At 36.8% G+C, this 18,741-nt stretch overlaps 4 protein-coding genes across 6 annotated transcripts; 3 read left to right on the top strand and 1 right to left on the bottom strand.

Annotated features, from left to right (window-relative positions):
- Positions 1-91: 91 nt before the first annotated feature.
- Positions 92-3,466, top strand: LOC113494608 (pre-mRNA-splicing factor 38B-like). The gene is made up of 7 exons (XM_026873028.1): positions 92-293; positions 362-490; positions 925-1,049; positions 1,353-1,488; positions 2,482-2,695; positions 2,888-3,085; positions 3,206-3,466. The coding sequence occupies exons 1-7, from the start codon at positions 278-280 to the stop codon at positions 3,399-3,401; spliced, it is 1,014 nt and encodes a 337-aa protein (XP_026728829.1). The 5' UTR covers positions 92-277; the 3' UTR covers positions 3,402-3,466.
- Positions 3,467-4,600: 1,134 nt separating this feature from the next.
- On the bottom strand, positions 4,601-7,104 carry LOC113494610 (glycine--tRNA ligase). The gene has a single exon (XM_026873032.1). It carries the CDS (start codon positions 6,982-6,984, stop codon positions 4,786-4,788), a length of 2,199 nt encoding a protein of 732 aa, XP_026728833.1. The 5' UTR covers positions 6,985-7,104; the 3' UTR covers positions 4,601-4,785.
- Positions 7,105-7,621: 517 nt separating this feature from the next.
- LOC113494611 (homeobox protein extradenticle) lies at positions 7,622-14,382 on the top strand. Of its 3 annotated transcripts, XM_026873033.1 has the most exons (9): positions 7,622-8,067; positions 8,809-8,961; positions 9,288-9,448; positions 9,676-9,776; positions 10,017-10,167; positions 10,799-10,895; positions 11,462-11,527; positions 12,171-12,368; positions 12,458-14,382. In XM_026873033.1, exons 1-8 carry the CDS (start codon positions 7,809-7,811, stop codon positions 12,350-12,352), a joined length of 1,170 nt encoding a protein of 389 aa, XP_026728834.1. In that variant the 5' UTR covers positions 7,622-7,808; the 3' UTR covers positions 12,353-12,368; positions 12,458-14,382. The 3 variants fall into 3 exon arrangements, with proteins under 3 accessions (XP_026728834.1, XP_026728835.1, XP_026728836.1); XM_026873034.1 differs by lacking the exon at positions 11,462-11,527 and having other exon boundaries at positions 7,624-8,067; XM_026873035.1 differs by lacking the exon at positions 11,462-11,527 and having other exon boundaries at positions 7,624-8,067; positions 12,177-12,368.
- Positions 14,383-15,988: 1,606 nt separating this feature from the next.
- On the top strand, positions 15,989-18,682 carry LOC113494613 (putative sulfiredoxin). The gene is made up of 3 exons (XM_026873038.1): positions 15,989-16,097; positions 16,652-16,782; positions 17,943-18,682. Exons 1-3 carry the CDS (start codon positions 16,049-16,051, stop codon positions 18,150-18,152), a joined length of 390 nt encoding a protein of 129 aa, XP_026728839.1. The 5' UTR covers positions 15,989-16,048; the 3' UTR covers positions 18,153-18,682.
- Positions 18,683-18,741: the final 59 nt, after the last annotated feature.

The following is an 18,741-nucleotide window of genomic DNA, read 5'->3' on the forward strand; positions in this document are numbered from 1 at the left end:
TATTTTAATAATGGCAATAACCTAATATGTGAGATGTTGAGTTTCATTCACTATTTCCGTTTTATTTATTTTTCATTCCTCCTCCAGTTTGGGTTCATTCATTCATTGGTCGCCATTGTGGTTTACTTTGTTTTGTCAAATTCTAAAAACTAAATCATATAATAATTCAGTTATTAGTGTTAAATATTAGATTATTGTATTGCTTTTAAATGAAGTCGGTGCTATTAGCATTCTAAATAATAATTTATATGATAAGTATAGTGTTATAAGTATTATAATGTCAGAAGTAGAAGGTGAGTATCGTTCCAGTATTTGGGTGATGAACTTAATGATTTGGTTTCTAATATTTACTGATTTTCAGAGTTCAATCAGCAAAAGCCCGCGAAGACGGGAAAGCAGCATAACATATTACCAATATGGGGTAATGAACAGACTATGAACCTGAACCCACTAATATTAGCGAATATACAGGGCTCTAGCTACTTCAAAGGTAGGTAAGCAAACATACCAACGCACAGGAGCTTGGACTTCGTTTGTTCCACTTTTATTTTTCTTTCGTCATCAGTGTATTCTGTTACTGTTTCTGACCTAATTAATCACTAGTCACCTCATAAAATTTCTACACAACCCGTTTTCCCGCTATTTTTGTTAAATTTTTGACAAGCTGATACATCATTAGAAAAGCCTATATTTTTTTGACCTCACGATTTTTCTTATGGATATGAATATCTCTTGGAATACCAGTCCCTAGAAAAGCCTTTTTGTATGATTTCAAAATGCTTAGAGAATTAGGTTATAACAAAAAAAAAACTCTTGGAAACTTAATTTACTTCTCTTGTCTTACAAAGGAAGAAACAGTATCTATGTTGAGGTTAGAAACATTTATTACGATGTTCTATTATTTATGAATATTATTTTCTGCAGTGCACCTATTCAAGTTGAAGACCTACCATGAAGTGGTGGACGAGATTTACTACCAGGTGAAGCACCTAGAGCCGTGGGAGCGAGGGAGCCGCAAGACTGCGGGCCAGACGGGCATGTGTGGCGGCGTGAGTATGTTCAACAGTGTTCATACTTTGTATGTTGTTGTACCTACACTGTTTCAAATAAACAAGATATTAATATGCTTAGCTCATGTACATTTCAATACTAGCCCCGGCTCTGGTTTTTCTATTTTTAAGGTCTATACTACGGCCCTAAAAAATATTAGGGGTTGTAAATTTATAGACATCTTTATCCATTGTCTATTTTCTTTGCTACTTTAAATTATCATCATTCAAATGAGTTATGATTTTAGATATTTAAATCTAATTGTTTATTTCAATAATTGTTTAATTAAAAATTGTTTACAGGTGCGTGGTGTAGGTGCTGGTGGCATTGTGTCAACAGCATTCTGCCTTTTGTACAAATTGTACACTCTGCGTCTGACTCGCAAGCAAGTCAATGGCTTGTTACAACACTCTGACTCACCCTACATCAGAGCTCTTGGTAGGTATGAGTATGACATCTACTAGACCCTATTAACATCTTTTTATTATAGTTAGTTGGTTCCATCACTCTCATTGATCAATCTGTAGAATTATGAATGTAAGTTTTCAATAAATATTTATATCAATAGATTTATGACAGTAGATCTCAGACCTTGTGTTGATCTTTGAGCTTGCCTATGTTTAGATTTGTTGTAGATTGTTGCCTTCTCTTTTTTATTAAAATTACTAAGACACCTGATCTATAAAATCTTACATTACATTGTTTATGTTTTGTTAAAAATAAGTAAATCAATATCAAATATTAGGAAATAAGTTTTTTGATGCCCTTACTGCACTTTGTTTGGAATAAACTCACTATAGATAGAACTATCAAAGACCAGGAAGTAAATTAGTGAGAACTTGCTTGAAAAGCTTGTAATATATGTAGGTTTATGTTTCATAGTAGTTTTTCGGATTTGTTTGCACCTACCAACACTTTCTCTCCGCCACCAAAAGGTAGACTGGTAGAGAACGCCTTAGGCGTTATGTCCGCCATTGTACTATATGTGCAAGAAGTATTAAATAAATAAAAGCTGTGATAATACTCAAGTTAGATAGCAACACGACAATGTATACATTCACGTTTAAGTTGCATGGTAGCAATAGGTTGACAATGTTGGTGTTAGTTTAGAAAGTGTTTATGTTTTAGAAATCTCATATTTAGGTTTCATGATAATTTGTGTGCACTGTGAGCAATGTTAGAATGTTCAGTACAATGACTGTTTAAATTGAGCTGTGGCTTATATGTGTATGCCATATTTATAGTAAGGGTACTTCTATCATTATAACCACACAATCACTTTTTTAGCCTATAACGTCATTTCGAGTGTTTTGCAAAGAGCTGGATAAGCGCAAGCAACGCAACCGCAACAGTATGTACTGCGGTCAGTATGCGTTCACATCTATGGTAGCTTAATTGTCAGTCAACTCATTTGTGATAAAATTTGTGCAGGATTCATGTACATACGCTACACACAGCCTCCTGCAGACCTGTTCGACTGGTATGCCGACTACTTGGATGATGAAGAAGAGATAGACCCGCGCGCGGGAGGCGGCGGCACTTCGACCATTGGTGCTCTCGTGCGACAAATGCTCATCAAGCTTGACTGGTTCAGCACGCTTTTTCCCAGAATACCTGTACCTATTCAGAAGCTGATTGAACAAAAGTAGGTTACTTGTTATTTTTTTGCTTGGATGAAAGTATTTATTTGATTGTGTTGTAAACCTTACAAAAAAAGGAAATATAAATGCAACATTTTATACGCGTATTATAGCTTTTCGAGGCGCCAGATTTCGTCAAAATTACTGCTTGAGGAAATAGCTCACATTTAATTCACTAAAAATCTTTTTAATATTAGGTTAGCCGAGCACAACAGGAACACGGCACCGGCGAAACCTCCGGTGGCCAACTTCCGTGGCCAGTGTAGCAGTAATGGCGGCAATAGTGGTGCGGGCGCGGGACCAGGAGCAGCGACGAATTACAACCCGACTCGGGTCGACGCGGACCGCAGGGAACATGACGATAGAGACAGGCGTGACTACGGTGACAATGATAGGTGAGCAGTGAAACACTTTGCAAGTGAATAATTACTTCAAACTTAAAAATCATTCTATAAACCACACAGAGTACATAGATTATTATGAAACAGATCTCATATATTCTTATGTTATTTCAGATATACAAAAGACAAAACGAGACGCGACGACCGCGATAGAGAGCGTGACCGCGACAGAGATCGTGAACGTGGCGATCGTGGCGACCGCGACCGAGAGCGGCGTTCGCGGGACCGCCGTGACCGGCACCGCGACCGCTCGCGGTCACGTGACCGCCAGCGGCACAGGTCGCGCTCCAGAGATCGCCGCTACAGATAATATTGCTTGATGCCTAAAATGGTTATAATGTGTCTTTATGAATGAAAACTATGATGTTCTGAAAATTGTTGTCTTATTTGGTGGTTGGTTACCCTTAATAGCATAATAAGTAGTTGTTTAATTGCTAAGCCGAGTTCGATATGACTTGGAATAAAGTAACGTAATTACTAATTCCTAGCTAAAATACTTTTTAAGCTGATTAAACTATGACTAATAAGCCTGTTAAATTACTGACATGTTAAGTTTGTCAAACCCGAGCAATTTTGCCGAAATTAAAGTAATTAATATTTATGATTCCATGCATTACAAATTAGACGCATTGTGCATTAGACGCACAAGCGAATGTTTTGCAGCAGTCGCTGCATAGAGTAATATACAATTTGATATGCTATACAAATTTTAAGGTTTTTTTACTTAATTCACTTGTAGTGTTTGTTGATATTAAAATCTTTACTACTAGCTGTTGCCCGCGACTTCGTTCGCGTGGTTAGAAGATATAAGTTAGGAATTTTTGAACGAAAGCCCTCGAAGATTTATATTTTTGCTACATTTTCCATTGTATCTTCGCTCCTATTAGTTGCAGCGTGATGTTTAGCCTAAAACCTTCCTCGATTAATGGTCTATTGAATCCTTCCTGAGATTAGCGCGTTCAAACATACAAACTCTTTAGCTTTATGTATTAGTATAGATAGATTATTCAATACCCAAGGGTAAAAACTGTATTCTACTACTAATGCTATCACCAGACGGTATAGTATGACCCTTTATATTTGGAACTTTCAAATTTGGTGCTTTTTCGTAAAGTATAAAAAAAAATATCAGGGTCCCATACAACATGCAAGCAATCTTACTTTGCCGTGTAATAATGTACGGTTTGCGCAATCCTTTATTGACCAAATTGTTTTTATAGACTGTTGTAGAAAAAAATTTTTGCTTGAGTGTAATCATTATTATTATTGATAAGCACTTTTCGAGGCACGGCAAAGAAAACAGAGTGAACATTTGGATACTTTTAACTTTTAAGGGTTACGCGCGTACTCGCTATATTGGATTTTATTTAGTGGAAGTAAGCTATAACATGGAAGATGCTGATTGCTTGTTGCGTTAGAATAATCAGTACGTTTGTGCAACGCTGTATTGCACGATATCAATAAAATCATATCTAGATTTAAGTATTGTAAATAAATTAATATAATGTGTAAAGAAATATCACGTTTTATATTTTACGCTTTTAGTTTAATCCATTGTAAAAAGTAACTTATTTAAACTAGCTTTAGACATGTCAATTTAAAACAAAGCAAGCTTATTTCTAACAATAAATACACGATGTAGATCAATGGATTTGCTTCGGACCAGCTGAGCATACAGATAAAGTTGCGTCATCTTATGCGGCGGCGCCCTTGGCAGTCTCTTGCTGCTCAAACTTGGGATACTTCTGCTCAATTTGCGACCAGGAGATCCTGCTGTTAGATAGATCACGTACAACAACAGGAACATCAGTCAAAGGCAATCTTACTTGGCCCATACTATCCCTTTCTCTAAGGGTAACTGAATGAGGTTCTTTCATGGTGTCGAAATCAACTGTAATGGCATATGGGACACCAAGTTCATCAGTTCTAGCGTAACGACGACCTATTGATCCAGAAGAGTCGTCAACTTTGTGCGAAACATCAACATTTGTTAACTCTTGGGATAGTTCCCTAACAAATGGTTGGAATTCGGCGTTACCACTCAGTGGCAAGACGGCGCACTTCATAGGCGCGACTGCGGCTGGCAACGAGAAGTAAGTCCTCTGTTCATCACCCTCCCTCATTTTGAAGTTGTGTTCTAAAATGCTATACAAGATTCTACCAATGCCAAATGAAGGTTCAATAACACTGGGAATGATTTCTTCAACATGAACTGTCTTTTGAGTTCTTTTCACACTAACAATTTTAGGAGTTAGTTTGAATTCACCATTAGGTGTAGACAGGGTGTATTCCCCATTGGCATCTAATTTAGCTTGCAGATCATCTAGGGCTGCAGAGTCCATTGCTGCTAAGGTATCATTGATGACTTTTGCATCTTTCTTGAATTCCTTGCCAATTGCTGCTTTGTTGGGAACAGCTTCAACTACTTCAATCTGTTTGGGAGCTGGCAGTTTTTTTTCAGCAGCAAGTCTGATACCAGTAGCTTTAGAGTGCTGAGTCAAGTCATAGGCAGACCTGTCGGCACAGCCCACACACTCCACCCATCCATAGCTGGAGAGACACTCAGCATCCCAACAGTCACAGGCATAGTGAGCCATTTCATTACCCATATGCTGCCTGAACCTTAGTTTCTTGGAGTCAATGCCAACAGCTAGCATATACAAATGAATTCTGGCCATGAAGTATCCCAAAGTCTCATTGTTGACAATGCCCTTAGATACAGCGTCTCCAATAGTCATGATTTCAGCAGGTTTGCCTTGCTCCTGGTTATTGGCTGAGTAAAACAGCATCTGTGTGTCCTTCACAGACTCAAACTTAGGATGATCTTTGGTGTCACAGAAGTGCTCAATTTCACACATAGTGAACTCTCTAACTCGAAGAAGACCAGAACGGGGTGAGATTTCATTTCTGAAGGAGTTCCCAATTTGAGCAGCTGCAAATGGTAGACGGCCCTGGTTGAATTCCAGAAGACGCTTGAAGTTCACAAATATGCCTTGAGCTGTTTCTGGTCTCAGGAAACCTTTCACTAATCCACTAGGACCAATTTGGGTGTTGAACATAAGGTTAAATTCAATTGGTGGAGTAAGGTCATTGCCACTGATGGGTGACTTCATCTGGAACCTTTGCATAAGTGCTGACATCTCATCAGCTGTCATACCATCAAGCTTCACAAGAATATCTTCTATCTCTGCTTTAAGCTCTGCTGTAGTATTTTTTTCACTCTTTATCTTTTCAAGGTGGGCTTTGATCAAGTGGTCTAAACGGAAGCACTCTCCAGACTTAACATCCTTGGTCATAAGGTCAGCAAACCTCTCAACATGTCCAGAAGCTTTTAGTACTGGTTCAGGAGTAAGTATAGAGCAGTCCACCTCTAACATTTGTTCTTGGAGAATAAAGTATTTTCTCCAGAGTTGTATCATGTTGCTTTTGAGAGCACATCCCATGGGGCCGAAGTCGAATTGACCAGTAATGCCACCATAAATAGCAAAGGACTGGTCATAGAAAAATCGTCTTTTAATGAGATCCTCCATCTTGGCACGGTCAAAAAGCTCTTCAGAAGGTGCGAGGCTGAGTTCTTTGTCCTCCAAGACTTTCTTCCTTGCTTTTAGCTCAGCCACAGCTTTTTTTATGTCAATTTCAGGTGCTTTCTCTTCCTTCAGTTTCCGGACTAAATCACCTTGTTCTTTGACACAGGCCCGCAAAGGCGCGAGGATTTCTTCAATTTTAGGATCAGCCATTATTATTTCTCTTTGAGGATTGGGGATTTTGATTTTCCTGTGGAGCTTATTGCTGCCCCAATAGTTATTATGAGTTAGTCGAAACTGACTGCAGTATATTGGAAAGTTTTTACTAAACACACTACACTTATATACTAAAGCTACGATGTTTCTCATTTAACTATGAACTTCTGTCCTTGCTTCTAATATTTAATCCATCTGGTAGCCGGTTATTAGGTATTTGATCGCGTGGTAACGTATGACGAAATCTTACGTGAAGAGAAATGAACATATTTTCTACGAAATATGAATGTAAAAGAGCATATAACAAGGACAGATAAATACTATTCTGTCAAGTGTAACAGTGATGTAACACCGCTATTTATGCTTAAAATGTTCATTTATTTTTAGAATGGTATACATGGCATTGGAAAGTGACAACTGTGACAGCTGTTTCATTCGTTCTAAAACATAAGCCTGCATTCTGAACCCCAAAATTATTTATTAATTTACATCCTTACAATTTTTACACACCGCGACATCATTTTACTCAATAATATTACGTATGAAGTGCATAAAACATTCGTTGAGTAAAAGAATATGCAACTAGGCTAACAAATTGGAATAAATCGATAATTTTATATCGGGATCTGGCTATACCACATCAAGATACTAAACTTAAGCTATCCTGGCAACACAGTGATTTACCATCTCTTTCTTACTTTAAATCACTGCGTAAATGATTGCGAGATGAAGCGTGATAGGAATAGTTTTAATTATTTGTTTTCTTTTTCAAATATTTCAGATTTGACAGCACAAAGGAGTCGGCCATTTTATTGCTGGTTGGTGTACGGGGGGTGAAGCTGTGGCTTAGAGCCCAGTGTAGCATTGTTGTATTTTTTATGAAATTATTTTTCTAGATATCTGTTTAAACAACGTACAAAAGTGTATACGTATTTAGCATAAGATAAGGTGTATTTATGAATTGAGTTTGGAGAGCAATGGACGATCCGAATAGGATGATGGCGCACAGCGGCGGGCTCATGGGGCCGCAGGGCTACGGGCTGCCTGGCGGTGAAGGAGCGCCGGCTGCAGGCGAGGGTGAAGCGCGAAAACAAGACATCGGTGAAATATTGCAGCAGATCATGAATATAACAGATCAGAGTCTGGATGAAGCGCAAGCGAGAAAACACACGCTCAACTGCCACAGAATGAAGCCTGCCCTATTTTCAGTGTTGTGTGAAATCAAAGAGAAAACAGGTAAGCGCGCTGACGTATTTACGTGTAGCTACTGAATTATCTTATATATAATTTTGTTTATTCTTATTACATGAATTTGCATCGTACATTATTGATGCTTTTCTGTTGCGTAAATATTTTCCTTGTAAAGATGCTTCCACAAAATTTCATGGATGATTTATTTTTACGCAGCTATAGCATTCCTACTCTCATGGAGCTTATATAGAAGATTATACACAGACATAAGTTAGTTGTTCTTTACTGTTATTCTTTACTACATACTTTAAATAAATAATTTGGTTTTTTTTTAATTGTGAAAATTTTCAATCATATGTTACTTACTTTTGAAATGTACTAAAACTTTATTACTTAAAATGGTTTGTATTTTGGACATCCACTTCCTAACGAAATATTATATGTTTTCATGGTTTATATGTGAAACAAGTATGTAATAAAATATAATAACATGAACCAGAAACAGGAAGAATAATTCACACAGCAGAATTAAACAGTAGGCCTTGTAAATACTCAATAATTAATTTTTCTCTTAAGATCTACGCAAGTGGAGCTTGCCTAGTTTAGCTAGTAGCATATATAACAAAATCTAATCTAATATGCAGTGTAACAATAAGTAATGTATTTTTACTTAACACTATCAAACAAAATATATGGAACCTATTTTATTACCTCTGTCATAGACACAGCATTTCACTGTTATAAACAAAAAAAAACATATATAATTAACTGGGTTTGTTTTCCCAGTACTCTCCCTCCGCAACACACAAGAGGAGGAGCCCCCAGATCCTCAGCTGATGCGTCTGGACAACATGCTGATCGCGGAAGGTGTCGCCGGGCCCGAGAAGGGAGGCGGTGCCGGCGCCGCGGCATCCGCGTCCGCCGCCGCTGGTGAATGGGGTAACGTATAATGCATTTTATGATTTACCTAGTTTATATGCATTATTGCTATCAACTAGCTATTTTATATCATGTGTTTGATAGCATTTTGAGTTTACCTCATCGTCTTGTAACCCTGAAATTCCATTTTCCTGGTGGCCCCTTTGTTTATAGCCATTCTATTCTCTTGCCTTGAAATCTCTTAAATTACTAAAGCTGCTTCTGGTATTAACCTCATCTTCTTGTTATTTAATTATTGCTTTTTACATTTTACAAAAAGAATAATAGTGATAGGCACTTAGAATCAATTCATCACTTTTTTAACTCCCAATACTTGTTGATGACAGACAATGCAATTGAGCACTCTGACTACCGCGCCAAACTGGCTCAGATTCGCCAGATCTACCACCAGGAGTTGGACAAGTATGAGAATGCCTGCAACGAGTTCACTACTCACGTTATGAACCTGCTGCGCGAGCAGAGCCGCACGCGGCCCATTACGCCCAAGGTGAGAGTTTTACCATTCAAATATTTCTACAATACTACTGCGTAGTGTTTACTTTACATTTGAAAACATCTCAGTTTTTGCTCGCGTTGAAATTTGAGCAATTTAATGCCACCTCATCATCTGAATTTCGCCACATTTCTTGTTCAAATCTTCGATGTGTTGATATAGTTTAGAAATACCTTGCATTACTTTATGAAGTGAGTCTGAGGGTGTATACTTGGGCACAGGAAATCGAGCGCATGGTGCAGATTATCCACAAGAAGTTCAGCTCCATCCAGATGCAGCTGAAGCAGTCCACCTGTGAGGCTGTCATGATACTTCGCTCACGGTAAGTTACGCCTTTCTGTTACTTATACTTTAAGTTAAAACTATTTTCTGTTATTTGCTCTAGCTGAAGTATCTTTGATTCACCCGTTCTTCCGATATAACGCGCATTTTATTAAATGCGAACAGAAAATCTAAATATCGTATCCTAAAAAGCAACAGCCACTACTTGGCACTAATTTCATACTGTACAATAGTTTAGTTTTATCTGTAATACATATAACTATGCAACAAACAATTGCAGTTTCTTGGATGCTCGCCGAAAACGCCGCAACTTCAGCAAGCAGGCGTCGGAGATTCTGAACGAGTACTTCTACTCGCACCTGTCCAATCCCTACCCTAGCGAGGAGGCCAAGGAAGAGCTGGCGCGGAAGTGCGGGATAACTGTCTCACAGGTATATACACCTTGATCAAAATTCGAAAACTTTACGATAAAACTCGTGATTTCTGTAACTACTAAAGTTATGACGTCATCTCGATTTGCAGTATAAGTCCTTATAATATTTAGATTCCTGTAAGCCAGAGTTCAGAAGAGTACTTCTTGCCATTGCTTTATTATGTTGACTCAGTTGAAAATTGATTGAATGAAGTATTAATAAATGTTTTAATTTAGGCTAACAGTTAAATATATCACATGCAAGAACCACGTCGCGTGACCACTCTATTGTGTTAGAGCCGTGAGAAAGTCCCGTTCAGGGTTTGGTTATGTATTATTTAACCAGCCTCTCTGACAGATCATTAATCTTTCTTACTTAAATCTTTTTGGAGTTAAGAAACTCGTTCTTAAATTATTCAAGACAACACACTAACTTGGTGTTTGAAGTGAAAATTAATGACATTCGATTAAATACATTGTTAATTTTTTAACTCAATTCGAGCAAGACTCGTGCTGTCTGTCGGCCATTTTAAGAGCGACAGTCATCATCAAATCATATTTTTTGTCAAAAATCTAAGAAAAAAAAAAAACAATCAACCCTGCATTGCTGCCTTCGGCAACGGTAACTTTAAATAATTCTATATTACCAGGTGTCCAATTGGTTCGGCAACAAGCGCATTCGCTACAAGAAGAACATCGGCAAGGCGCAGGAGGAGGCGAACTTGTATGCGGCCAAGAAAGCAGCCGGTATGTATTTTGGGCCATATGTTACCGCTATGGGTAAACGGACGGTGGGTTCGATACCTACATCCGAACAAACATGCAAGGGTATTAGATCTCCCATTGGGCCTACTAATACACTTGCATTTTATTCGTATATTTTCTGATAATTCGTCAAACTGACGTCGTCCTGATGAATGCTTGATATTTGAGATATGTTGTAAAGTTTTATCTATTCAGGCTATTTTCATTTACATACAAGATGACCGTTTCTGTCAATTACTTACGTTTTTATTCTTGGCGAGTTGAGTAGCACTATGAGCTATTGTTTTTAGACCAGACAATAGTCACCATACGTCTTGCAAATGTTACTGACTGGTAATGACTTATGACCAAGCTAAAGCAACAGGTATCTCGTTTTAAACGCGTTGTTTCTTATGTTTATTATTGAATGGTAATAGAATCGTTACATGTTCAACACTGATTTCAAAATTTTATAAAATATTCCCGTATATTGTATTCCGACTAATGTAGTGTACTATAGTTACGGGAGAAATCGAGTGCGCTACATAGAGATACGTTTTCGCACACAGACTTGCCTTGGGTTGGCGCGGGGCGCGATGCTAGCTCACCGCCAGCCAGAGCTTCGTCATATTACAGTAAACTATAGACATTAACTAGACTCGGACTACCGCGCACTGACTCTTTTAATGCTTACTTAGCGTCTCAAGCCCATTGGAACTATAATTTATACATTAAATCGATAACGTAAATGTAACTAGTATAAGCTATTTGTCTATGTTCGATGGTAGACAAAAATTTAACCCGTATGAACACTTTCAGTTGCATATGAATATGGCTACCTGTATTAGTGGTTTCAGTAGGCTCTAAGCTCTAGTTAAGCTTGTCAGTGCGCACGTAGTCACACACTCGCGCACTCTTGTCAATTTGCGCTAAGCGCTCTCAATGTAACTATACATTTGAGGAAATCTCTATTTTTAATGATCTCAGTCCATTTGTGTCGTGGACATCTTTCACATTACAACACACTACTCTAGGTGCAGTAGTAATCAAATAACAAATTGAAAATAAAATTATGGTTCTAATTCAAAAAATATACTTAGAAAATTTAACATTTGAGAAGTTTAATTGATTAACATGATAGTTCAACTTATCATCATAGTGAGCAAACTAACTTATACTACAACACACAACTTAAAACGTTTGGGAAAGATCTCCACGGCCGTGCGTAGTCCCCCCCAACTAGTCATACACGTATACATGAGAGATGCGCGTGCGCAGCTGCAGGCGCGTCGCCGTACTCGATGGGCGCGGCGTCCGGCACGGCCACGCCGATGATGTCGCCGGCGCCCACGCAGGACTCCATGGGCTACTCGCTGCCCGCGCCCGGCTACGACCAGCCGCAGCCCAGCTACGACGGCTCCATGGGCTACGACCCCATGCACCAGGACCTCTCGCCGTAGGCCGCCCGAGCCGCAGGTATTACCATCTTTCTCACAGCTACTATATATTACATATGTAGTTGTGAGACGAACAGCTCAGTGACCACAATACGACCGTTGTTTCAGGTTACGGGTATGACACATAATTGTGCAGCTTCCACAGAATTGCCATTTACATTTACTATTATTATGTTAAGTAGGTCAGGTACTAATACTAACGACCGGTTACTTACGTCGGCGGCGCCTTAGGACATAGGACATTGTATACTACACACTATACCTTAGACTACATATTGTTAGCGATATTTTTGGAAGGAAATGTAATGAAATGTATTTTAATTTGTATTACGAACTCTATACGACTGGCACCCAGTATTTGTTTATCAATTTTAATATTATACAATTTTATTTTTATTATTATACAAAGTCATATGAAAATGAATTTTAACGGCAACTATATTTTATAGTATTATTGTTTTACCAGTGACTTATATTTAAATTTATTTTGTTTTATTTTTTTGAAAAGTAATTATTTGGGCAGTATTAGTAAGTTATATACAAAAGTAAATCATCACATCGACATGGCGGGGATCTCGTGTTTCTATTTGTTCTAATAATCTTCTACTCTACGGTGGTTATAATTATACGATAGATGTAAGGTGAAACTAGTTAATATTGTTAGATGTAAGTATTCAGATATTTTGTGCTGACTAATGTCCTTTATAATGTGCGTCCGTGGATTTTGCGACTTTGAATCTATGATATTTATCGACAACAAATTGAAAATGGAGATCACAAACAATCTAGATAACGGTAACATTAGACTGAAAAGTGCAAACATAATCATATTTATTTCAAGTGGACTAGTGACGTGCACTTGTATGTGCTCGAGATTTTTGTTGATATGTACCAAGATATTCAAATATAGTGTAAGTCGATGTGATACGAAACCATTACGCAACAATTGTATACGTATGAGATTTAAAAACATAGTCGGTGATCATTCGCTCAATTTCTGCTCCAACAATAATATTATACACACATTTTATAATTGTTATAAAGTTCTAAGGGCTATGTTCGGATAGTGTTATAACAAGATGTACCCATACGAACGCGTTGATGCACTTTAAACCAATGTATACGCAATCAAAATAAGTATAACGATATTTTTATATACATTTATTATTGCTGGAATATATATTGAGAGTACAGATATTAATTTGATTATAAATTGAACATTGTTAAGTATATTTTAATGTCAGAAAGTAATGTCGATTCAAAGTCAGTTTGTATTTGCGCGGACGCATAGAATTGTGTGCAATTTAAATATTTTATTAGCAAAGGTTGTGTTAGTATCGCGCACACGCAACTTGGCCCTTACTGATCTAATTGTGGAGGCGTTTTAAAATACCAGTCAATTTTAATCGTTTACAATTTAATTTTGTTTGTGTCGGGCCGAAACTAGGATGCTCAAAAGTTTCAAGGAAAGGTGAACTTAACCTGTTGCAGATATACGAATACTATTATAGACGCATTAAACTAAGTTCGGCCCTGGTAACCCAGGAGTTGTGAATATCAGAACAAAATATTTTAATTATCGTGGTGCTAAAACGTTTGGTAGCACAATTTTATTTTATTCGTTAGCCGTAAGTTGGATGTTATTTTATTTCGTCGTACATTTCATCAACGCATAACAAGATCTTAACGATTGTAACTTAAAATTAGTTCCACTTAGTGATAGTTTGGATATAAAAATTGCTAGAGTTAAGTTAATGTGTTCTAAAACAAAATATCTGAAACAGTATACGAGATAAAAAAAAACGAAAATTTAATTGATGTTTTAACGCTGTGGAACATTGTAATTGCATCGTGCCGCCATCGATCGCACTTTTCTTACTCGTTCACGATAAATTATTTATTATAATGGTTATAAAGTAATGTTAATATAGTCCCATAGACGGGCGGGGCGGCGCGAACACACATGTATACGACGACAAGTTCAATGTTATTGCGACCATCAGATTGACTAAAATACATTTTTGTGTAGTTAATATATTGTTTTATTTATTGGTCACCTACTTACCTCTGTTCCTCTTTCTCCCTAAAATGTAGCAATAGGGTGTATTATAGCAGAAACCCAGATGATTATATAAATATGGTAAACCAACTGCATATTACTAAAACGTGTTGTTTAAGTCATGCAACATATTTTATGGAGCGATAAGCAAGACTAAAAAAATCTCGTAGGATTTGGAGTGTCATAGGTACAACCTAAGGTTATCTCATGTTACAAGTTGCAGTAATTATGTGATAATTTGTTTTATTTCGCTGTTTTCAAAACAAAGCACTTGTAATTAGGTATCTAGATAGATAGAGATAGAACGTTCATAACGTTATTTTTCTTAGGCCCGAATTTTCAATCGTCAGATAACTTTTATTTGAGGAATAAATATGGCCGTTTGACATATTTTCTATACAAAAGCTGTCAAAACGTCAAACATATTCGTCAAATAAAAGTTATCTGGCGATTGAAAAATCAGCCCTTTGTAGAATTTACCCAATTATTATTGAGTACAAGCAATTTATTTGTATTCAGAAAGTAACCAAAGCTATTCTTCAGGCAAGCTTGGGATATACTGTATCCGACAATGTTCAACTTTAACTGAATAATTATTAATTATAAGCTTTAATACCAGCGTTTACGAGGACCGACACCGGTGGACGAGCTTCAATAGGTTTTTTTTCTTGATATTAACGACTTATAAGGGTCGGCACTCCGGCAGCGTGTCGAATGGCATTATGGTGGTATTAAATTTATGGTCATTACTTCGAATTTTTAAAATCTAACAATTTATTGTTATGGGCCTACAGAAAGCTGATTAATTTTTAGGGGATTCGTACTCAAATAGCTAAGTCGTCTGGCACCGGACAGTATCTGCTACCTATACATGAACCGCTCTTATTAAGTAATTGTTTCTCCAGATGATGAAGTTTTGCTGCCGCCATGGCAACAAATGCTAAAAAATAATAACATTTATATTTAAGGTACCTAATGGTAGTTCTCGTATTGTGTGTTTCTCGCGAGTCAGAACCTTAAATCTTTCTTTCGTTTTATAGGTAGTGGTACAGAACCCTGCGTGCGCAAGTTCGTCTCTGTCTTAGCCGGTATATTAATGATACCCTCCGAGTTGCGAGTTTATGATATTTTTAGTTCGTTTAAGTTTAGCGGAGGGACTGAGAAGTCTTCTTTGGTTTCTTCATTCGAACCTCAATAGTTTTGATGCTGATTGAACGAAAATATAAATCGCTTGATCGAAATTTATGAGGTTAATTAGTCCTAATATTTGTTGATTATAATAATCAATCCACAAAGTTCGCGCGCTTCAAATTGAGTCGAGTTGAGTGTTTAATTCGAATGTACTCACGTAGGAGTCACTACGATCACCCCTCGCATCAATAATAACGATTAAATTAGTAAATAAATGTGCCACTAATCCTATCAGAATCTATTGATATAATAGCTGAGATTAGGATCGGTTGTAAACTGATAGCGATAGTCAAAAACAGACCTATCTGCTTCTTTAGTTTTATTCTGTTTGTATTTACTTTTATCATAGTGACCTTGACGAGAAGTATGAATCAGGTGGTTTCTGTGGCAATGAGTTAGTATCGCGCTGTCAGTCGAGCGAGACACTTGACGATCGCAATTTTCCTGTTATGTTAAAATCGTTTGTGAACTTAACTGCATCAGCAATAGCGAGAAATAGTAAGTACTCGGTCTGTTCATTAACAGCTTTCATATGTAGTTTATTAGTAGGCCCTTCAAGTAAATTAGACCAAAAATAAACCGTATTTTAAGACAGCTTTCGAAAAAACAGGAGGATAACCATGACGTGCAAATTGCACAATGAATGAACGATATTACAAATTTACAATACACTTGTTTTATTTTTAAACCTATGATGCTATTCTCATCGAACCTTAGACCATAGTCATTGCAGACAGGTTATAATAAGCTAAAAAGTTTTGGAGGGAGTTTCAAAATTCTCTGTGTTTTATGATCGTCAGTTAAATAATATCATTTTCTTCTCTTACTGCTTCAATTGGAATGTCTAAAGAATGATGTAATTGATGTAATATTATTTAGTATCATGTACAGGGAGTAGATGATAGCATATTAACTAATATGACTAACTAGTCACCGTAACATCATAATTCAATGTAAAAGGATTTTATTACAGCTTGTAGGCAACTGCTAAGTGTTCAAGTTATCAGATACATGCTAATCAATTGACTGTGGCTTATTTATTATATACTTAGCTTCCAGAATGACAAGTGTGCACAGTGCCTACAAGGATGAGGTTCACGACGTGCCGATGTCGGTGATCATCAGGCCTTTCATACCGGAACTCACTGAGGAAAAAGTTGCCTCGCTCATGGAAACCATACAGGTGGGAAAAATATTGCCAGTGTACATGGTAGACACAGAAAAAGGAAATAGAATTAAAAATAGACATACGAAACAAGGAAGCATAAGGTACATGATAGCGTATACGGTACAGAACAGAAACCAGATTTCATATTAAGGTCTCTTACGTTACCTTACTCGCCTTGATCTGAAGGTGTAAAAAATAATAATTTCTTTCATGTTGATTACTAAGCATAGGTCTAGTTTTAGATGTGTATTAGGTCCTAATAGGTCCTAAGCAACTCATCATCCATTTATTTAATAGACTTAAAGAGCACAAGCCTTATAAGGATTACCATTTATTTGATATTCAATGATATTTTATCAATAAAAAAGTTTCAATATTCGACTTCAATATTTAAATTAAATTATTTTAAAGGAGCCCTACATGTTATTATGCCTTGTGTTGTACCTACTGGGCCCCAATTCTGCTATTTACAATGACGGATGAATTAATGGAATTTGAAATAATTTCTATCTATTATTGTAAGCATTTTTGCATTTTAAGCATTTTGCAAACATAATAATTGGAAATTAATAGTATTGATCGTGAGTGTTTCGCCTCGTACTGAATTTCCAATTATTGTGTTGAAAAAATGCTTAAAATGCAAAAATGCTTTCAATAATAGATAGAAATTATTTCAAATTCCATTAATTCATCCGTCATTGTAAATAGCAGAATTGGGGCCCTGTTCTGTGTGTGCTCAATATCTTAATAAGAGTAGCTTTAGTATAGTTTAGGATAAACAATTAAATAAGAATTTTACCCTCTCAAATTTGCACCATTGTCGTCGTATTGCACATAATTTAAAAACATTCAACTTCCACTGTGTGTGAGAATGTTTTGCTTTTCTTGTAACAAAGTACCTAAGTTGAAAGGTCGTTGTAATTTACAAATTAATGGAGGCCACAAGTTATCATAATAACTTTTATTTTGTAAACACTGTTGTTATGTGATCCCAGTCTTGATATAACAAGCAGTAGGCAATTCTGGCAATATCTATTATAAACATAGACCGCCTTTTCGCCAAAATTTGGTAAAACAACTTGCATTTTACCAATACCGGCAAATGGTACCTATAGTCATACTTCATTCAATTGATGTATGATAAATAAATAGTGTAAGAATAAAATGATTTACAGAAAGAGGAGGAAGCCGGCAACGTGCCGCCGATAGACATTCTCTGGATCAAGGGCTCCGAAGGCGGGGACTACTACTATAGTTTCGGCGGCTGTCACCGCTACGCCGCGTACAAGCGACTAAACCGGCCGACCATCCCCGCCAAGTTAATCAGATCTACAGTCACAGACTTGAGGACGTATCTGGGAAGCAGTACTCCTGACTTAAAGTAAAATGTTATCTATTTAATTTAAGACTTATGTATGTGAGGGATTTGAAGAATTTCGCGAGATAATTTTAAGTTGCGCCATCTTAAAATAAAGGCAATGACCTAAAGTTTAGTCAGTTAGGTCGTATAGCTTGTGGTGTGGCCTATACTTAAGAGCAGTGTCACTAATAGAATATTAACGTTTATACATGGCTTCTAATGTGTGCGCCATTTTTTTTTAATGGCCGGTGGCTTGGATTCGGACCACACATCCGCACACAACATTAGAAGTGGTTATTAATTATATCTATTTTGTATATTTTCTCACTGACTTAGATGGCATAGCGATAAAAGATTTTATATTTTTTTATGATTTCCTATGGCGGATGTAATAAATATTTCGTTTCATATTTTCTCATACGTGCTTGTTCACAGGGACCAATCAAATATATTATGTTTATGTTATTCGAGGTTTTGATTGAATGAAAATAAAAAAAATGTTTGTAATGTTATCGCGTGTGTAATAAAATGTCGAGGTGTTAACTGTTGAAAAAATTGAAATTATATTTTTAGACAACTATAGTTATCTAGTTGCAAAATAAAAACCAATCGCC

Source organism: Trichoplusia ni, chromosome 5 (genome assembly GCF_003590095.1).
Source record: "Trichoplusia ni isolate ovarian cell line Hi5 chromosome 5, tn1, whole genome shotgun sequence".
Taxonomy (NCBI): Eukaryota; Metazoa; Arthropoda; class Insecta; order Lepidoptera; family Noctuidae; genus Trichoplusia; species Trichoplusia ni.